Source organism: Haplochromis burtoni, unplaced genomic scaffold (assembly GCF_018398535.1).
Source record: "Haplochromis burtoni strain Fernald_Lab_line unplaced genomic scaffold, NCSU_Asbu1 Contig_148, whole genome shotgun sequence".
In the NCBI taxonomy this organism is placed as follows: domain Eukaryota; kingdom Metazoa; phylum Chordata; class Actinopteri; order Cichliformes; family Cichlidae; genus Haplochromis; species Haplochromis burtoni.
This window is the reverse complement of record NW_024582509.1, coordinates 1,448,427-1,455,217: the sequence shown is the minus strand read 5'-3', so window position 1 is coordinate 1,455,217 and position 6,791 is coordinate 1,448,427. Positions and strand designations below refer to the sequence as shown.

At 46.0% G+C, this 6,791-nt stretch overlaps 1 protein-coding gene across 1 annotated transcript in view; it reads right to left on the bottom strand.

Moving 5' to 3' along the window:
• The window catches only part of LOC102295291 (transcription factor COE3), a gene marked incomplete at its 3' end in the record, with an annotated part of 39,650 nt that extends 34,314 nt beyond the window's left edge, over window positions 1–5,336 (bottom strand). The window contains 4 exon segments of the mRNA XM_014336777.2: window positions 202–257; window positions 338–401; window positions 1,348–1,504; window positions 3,413–5,336. Of these exon segments, the coding sequence (XP_014192263.1) occupies window positions 202–257; window positions 338–401; window positions 1,348–1,504; window positions 3,413–3,534 (399 nt within the window).
• Between the last annotated feature and the right edge of the window lie 1,455 nt (window positions 5,337–6,791).

The window sequence follows — 6,791 nt, the reverse complement described above, 5'->3', positions numbered from 1 at the left end:
GAGGAGGAGGAGATGTCTGTCTGAAAGAAGTCGGCCTGACACTCTGTCCGACACCTCGGACTGCAGCAGGAAGAAAAAGACGCTCTTATTGTGAAACGTCTGATTTTTGAGGTTCATTAATCAGACGAAACAATCGTCGCTGCCGTTGCTGTTATTGATCCTTCCCCTCTCGGTGCACATGCTGATGATCAGTCATCTCACCTGTTTGGTCATGGAGTCGATGAGGCGGACGTACAGGTCCTGCTCCGTCCTCACCCCTGCACACAAACCAACAGTCGGGGTTAGCGTGAGCGAGCAGAGACGGGGCTGTGCTGCTCATTAAAACAAGCGCACCCACCGTTACTGTAGAGCAGCTGCAGCTTGTAGTGGATCCCGTTGTTGGTCTTCTCGCCCGTCGGCTCCTGAAACAAAGTCAGGAAACAAACTGAGGCGTGGGTGCGTTTGGTTTCACCACCTGATGTGACCAAGCAGAAGTTCTGCATGTTTTAGTGCATTAGAGCGCGCTGGTGTGTAACTTTGGTGAGTCCGTATATGTCAACCTTTACACAAGCGCACACGTGTGAGGTGGCTGAGCCTGCTGCATAATCAGAGGGGAATATTTCAACTGATTATTCTAACCACACGTTGTTTGCTTGATGCTGAAATGAAGCGTCAGCTCCTGTGTTTAGAAAACATGCAAACTTTTGGAAATCGGCCGTGAAACTAAACACACCTCTCAGCTCTGTTTGGGGCTTCATTTTCCCTGCTTGGTGAATCACATTCACACTGGTCTGTCTGCACTGAGCCGAAGCTGTTGGGCTGATAAACATGAATCAACCTTCGGCACAGACGCGACTGTCAGAGGGAAAAACTGCTGCATTAAAATGACGCAAACTGCATTTTATTGTGTTTACTGTGCACACTACTGCCAAACACACCTGTCACAGGTGCTGTTGTCTATTATACCGCTGTGGACATGTTACGCTGCTGGAGCTGCGGTATCAGTTTGATGAACGAAGCCTGAGCTCGGGATGCGGAGCTGACGGTCTCAGCTGTCCAGATAAATCTGCATTTTTATTTAAATGTAAAAAATATGAAGTGAGGTTCAAATAAAAGCCACGTGTGCGAGGCTGATAAAATCAGCACTACTGTGTCACTGTGCTTGAGTTCAGCCTGAATGGCAGTCGCAGCGTTACGGCGCCTGGCAGAGGGTCTCCTTCCTGTCGGGATGCGACTGAGTCTCTAAAGTTCAGATTCCGTTCTGTTCTCCGTCATAAGCATGAGAGCGTCTTTGATTTCTGTCTTTGCACACTGTGCAGTGTGTTTGTTTTATGTCCCAGCTCCTCCCCGCATCCCTCTGAGTCTCACCTTCTCCTTTTCCACAAAGTCGACGTAGGCGGTGCGTTCGATCTCGACGGGCTGACCCTGGCGGTCGTACAGAGCCAGCACGAAGTGGAAGAAATTGGACTTCCTCAGGTTGGACGGCGGCTGCTTCTCAAAGTGAGCGCGAGCTAACCCCACCCCGCTGAAAAGCAAAGAGATGGACAGAAATATAAAAGATGCAGGAGGACGAGGTTTATTGTTGCAGTCGTCACAGAGCTTCCTGCGCTGTTATTTCAGCAGGATGACAGTTTCTTCAGCGTTTCTCTGTCACAGTAAAATATTTCACGTCTGGCTCATGTGCTGAAAAACAGCGTATTACAGTAAAATGCACAAAGTGCTTTAAATCCAGGAAAACTTCCTGAAGATGAACAAGGTCAGAGCTCAGATTAGGACTCGCTGAAGAAAAACGCAGGTCGGACGTGATTAATCGCAGCTTCACGCGGTCGTCAGGCCGAGAAACACATCACACATTCACCGTATCAAAGTCTGGACGATGAACACGCACGCTCAGCCTCAGCACAGACACACTTCAGTCTGACCAATGACACATTATACTGCAGTAATAATACAGCAGCGCATTATTAGAGCTGTAGTACAATTTGTGTTTAATTTAAATAAACACGTTTGAGTCGACTTTAAAAAGCTTCTCACGGGTGAAAATATCCAGAAGCTTTTCCTTGTTTCACGGCGAGAAGGTGACTGTGGAAAAACAAGCTCTGCACTAAAAAAAGAAAAATTCACATTTCATGAGTTTAATCATAATAAATCAGCTGAAACGTTTCTGTTAAAATTAAACGGAGGATTTCGCTGCAGGAAAACCTGCACCATCCAATTTATAATAAACGTGTGAGGATAAAAATCTTCATCATTCACCAAACATGCTGCACAACTTTAAACGGTCACATGGACGCAGCTTCAACATGTTAAAGAGAGAAAATCAGGTTCACACAAACTGTGAATCACATGCTCGATTTATTAATATTTATGCGAAGAAGTCAAACTGCAGCTTTGACCTCGACCGCGAACATCATCGGAATATCTCGCAGCGTTAAACCCGGACGGCGGCGCAGAGACAAACATGCTTTCATAGAAACAAGTCGTGCTTTTAATCTGAAATCTTTAAGGTCACAAAATGTTAGAAATGTTTTTGATGAGAATAAACTTGAATTTGTAGTTCATGTCATCATGAACTAAAATCATCGTGTCAGGAAATCTAACGAGAGAAAAGAGTTTGTGCTGAGAATTTAAAAATATTTCTAATAGTTTTTGTTTCATTTTTAAAATTATTTAAATGAATTTCCTGCAGATGTTCAGATGGATTTAATTCTTTTTGTTCTATTTTGGAACATTAATGTTTCTTTTCTCAGAGTGAAATGATTTTTGTGGCTCATCCTGAAAAAACTTGGTATTTTTCATCGTTCTAATGCAGAAACAGATCCGACGGCTGAAGCTGCTAACGATGATAAACTGTGACGCTCAGCTGCAGGGCGAGCTCAGACCGCTGCCGCCGCCGACCCGTGCCTCGTTTATTACACGCAGCGCTTTAACCCCAAACCTTCGACGCCATCCAGAGAAACACGAAGTCAGTCTGAGGAAAAATAAAACGAGCGGCTCCTCGGCTCAGACAAACGTTTCACTTTGGGAAACAAACACAAAGAAAAGTCTTTGAGTCAAACTCTGAAAATTTAAAGATCAAATAGAATTATTTGGATGATTTTTGATAAGCGTTTCCTCGCTGTTTTTATTCACTTTAAATAACTCACATTTACAAAAACATTCTCCCTGTTTGTCTGTGAGCTGCAGGAATTTTCCTAAACTTCAGAAACATTTTAAAATCTTATTTTCAATCTGTCTGACCTTCAGAAACATCTAAATAATCTATTTTTTCCCCTCCAGCAAAATAATAATTAGTGTTTTTTCTGCTGAAGATTTAAAATTAAAATCTTTTCTCTGAGCTGCAAATTTTTTTTTCTTTCGAGTGAAATAAAACTGCTGTGGGTCCGTTGGGACTACAGCTCCCGGAGTCCCTGCGGGGTGGCGGGCAGTTTACCTCTGAGCAGCCGTGTTGGCGTCCACCACACCGGCCGAGTGCATCCAGGAGCGAACGGCCAGCGGCTCCTCCTTCATGTTGGCCGTGGCCCCGCGGGGCAGGTTGTCCTGGATCCCAAACATCTCAGGGGCCCGGATGCTGCGAGCGTCGCTGCTGCAGCTCAGCCGCAAAAACAAGAAGAAGAAGAAGAAGCAGAAAAAGTCCAGCAGAAAAAATGTGATCTACAGGACGGAGCGAGGCTTCTGGACGGGCGACATTTTCTTCACCCGCACGTCGAGGTCTAAAACGAGGCGGCGAGGAAGAAGAAAAACAAGGAGTTTAAAATTCTGCTGAACTTTTCGTCTGATTTGCAGATTTAATTCAACTTTTCAGGGCAGAAATTTTTTTAAGTTTTTAAGAAGGTTTTTTTTTTAATTCTTGATCATCAGTGACAGAAAAAAAGGCCGGAGGAGGAGGAGGAAACGGGAAAAGAGAAATAAAATCCTCAGAGGACGAGAAAACGAGGGGGAGAACAGCCGGGTCCGGACGGCGAATCAAGCAAAGTGTCTTTTTTCTTTTCCCCAAAGAGAGGAGGAGAGAGGAGGTGGGCTGGGATGGAGGGGTGAGGAGCGGAGGAGAAACTCTCAGCCCTGCGGCCCCACAGGACTGGACGGCAAAACCCAAAAACCCCACGGGTCTTCCTCCTTGCTGCTGACGACATCACGGCGGGGGTGGGGCCTGGCCTTATAAGGACAGGAGAGGTGAGAGACGATGTGTGTGCGCGGGTGTGCGAGAGCAAGATGAAGAGAGGGAGGAGGGGGAGGAGGGGGAGGAGGTGCCAACCAACCAGAGCCAGAGAGAGAGGTCTTGATCGCCCCATGCTCTCGCTCTCTCTCTCTCAGTCTGAACTGGTTCCTGTTTATCCCATCACTTCGTGTGGCTGTGGTGGAAATCCGCTCAGAGATCCAGTCCTTGTGGTCCTGGGTCTGTTATCAGACCCTGAGCCAGGTCAGCGGGTCCCTGATGGTCTCTGTGGTAGCAGCTCAGGCCAGACGGAGGCTGAAAGACCCGACCGAGTTCAGACTCTCGTCCAGGAGGTCAAGGTGGAACTATTCCTGACCCTGATCCAGAACCTGAGCAGCAGTCACCAGGGTCTGGTTCTGGTTCCGCTTCAGGACCAGGTCCCATCCTCATGTTTCTAACACAGCAAGTGTCTCCTGTGACTCAAGTTTGTGACCACTTCCTGCTTGCTCAGAGGGACCAATCTAAGCGCCGGCGGTACCGGAGGTGTTCGCTCGCTGAAACCGGGGTAACGTGAAGCCTGCATAGGTGTTAAAACCCCTGAGCTTAAATAGTCTCGCACTCAATCGCCAGAGAGCGCTGTGACCTGGACACAAATAGGTTTGGGCTTGTTTTTCCCGTCTCAGAGGCGACTGCTTCAGAAATCCAATTATCTCTGAATCCTAATCATCTCAATCGATCATCTCCATCAGTAAATGTCCAATCAGCCGTCACGGTGCGTTCCTGCGTCCTGTGGTTCACTGACAACAATCTTCAGTTGTCTGATGCTTCCTTCGCTTTTGTCTCTCGGCTGATTTTCATCACCTTGGTCAGAAACTTCCTCTGAGAGGATCTGACTGTCAGACAAGAAGCGAGGCAGGTTTTTCACAGGCACTCCAGTCTTCAGGGGCGAAGGCCTCCGAGGCTCCGAGGGGTGGACCGACAAGCAGAGGAAGGAAAAGAGAAGAGGAGGAGGAGGAGACAAAACCCATCTGCACAAACGAAGAAGAAGAGGAAAAACACAAGGAGGAGAATGAAATTATTTCCAGGAAATTCAAAGTGAAAATATGATGAAGAGGAGCAGAAAGGGAAGAGGAGAGGAGGTGATCTTTCTCCAGGATGAATGTGAGTGACGAAAATTGTAAACGTAGATAAAAATTTCAGCAACTGATCGACCAATAAACGATCGGCGAGAATAAATAATTATATTTAATAATAATTGATCAGCCTGCAGGTTCAAATTTAACAAAGTGAACAATGAACAAATGAGCTGCCGAGTACGGGCTGGCTGGGTGGGGTGAGGGTGGGGGGGCCACATCCCCGACCCGCTCGCAGGGTGACGAGAAACAAAGGGGGATGGACGTAAACACCCCGCTGCTTCACGGCCACGTCAGCTGATGGTTTTTAGTTTTTGATTAAAAATAACTTTGTTTTTAATTTTTGCTTCTTCATCATCCTGCGGACGAACTGTTAATATGGACGTTCAGTAATTTAGGCGCTCGTGTATTGTAATTACATTAGAGACAGAAAATGATCCTTTAAATGAAATAAACATCGAGTTTCTCTTTTCTTTAAGCTGGAGAATAAAGAGCGGGCCGACGCTGAAGAGGGAAAAGAGTTGATTTAAAGCGAGGCTGTAAATGTGGGAGCAGAGGTCAGCAGAGTCGCACTCCTGATTCCACTGTGAGCTTTTATTTAAATGTGCTTTTATGATCTGATCTACATGAAGACAAACTCGGTTAGGGTCCGAGTCCATTCATCAACCGCAGGCGACCGATCCTGGCGTGCTCGTGCTGATGGATGCGATCGCTTATTCCCCACGTTTGACTTCATTATTGGAGCGTCTGAAGCCGTGACAAAGGTCTCACCTCTCAGTGATCAGGTTTATCAACATTTTATCAGCTTAATGTTTTTGTGATTTTCTCAGAAAAATCTTTTAAATGTAGGATTAAAAAAGTCTTTCAGCTCAAACAGATGAATCCAGACTGAAGCCTCATCTTTGTTTTTTGTTTGTGCCAAAATTAAAATTAGCTTTTTAGATTTTCTTTGAATGAAAAATGTAACATTGCTTGTCTGTTTTATTTTATTTATTAATCTGAGTGAAATCATTGGATTTCTATCAGATTAGTTAGAATATGTGAATCATTTCAGATAAACTCAGATATGTTACCTCGTTTCTTCCTCTTTCTGCAGTTTTCCGAGGCTCAGCGCTGCAGCGAGTGTGTGTGTTACAGCCCCTCTGTATTGTGTGTCAAGTGTTTCCTTTTGTGTGTGTGTGTGTGAGACGCTGGGAGCACTCAGCACACACACACACACATTTGCATTTAAATAGCGACATCAACCAGCGTTCACGGCACAAACCGGCGGGTTTCCCAGATGTCACAGCAAAGTCAGATGGCCCAGCTGTCTCTCTCTCTCACACACACACACACACACACACACACACACACACACACACACACACACACACACACACACACACACACAGCTGACTCTGTAAAAAACACTCATTGGTTCATTTGTTTAGCCAAAACTACAACTGAACCTGCAGCCTGAGCCGGTCTGATCACCTGAGTGTTTCCACCAGCAGCTCTCCTTTACAGGAACTCTGGATCTGTCC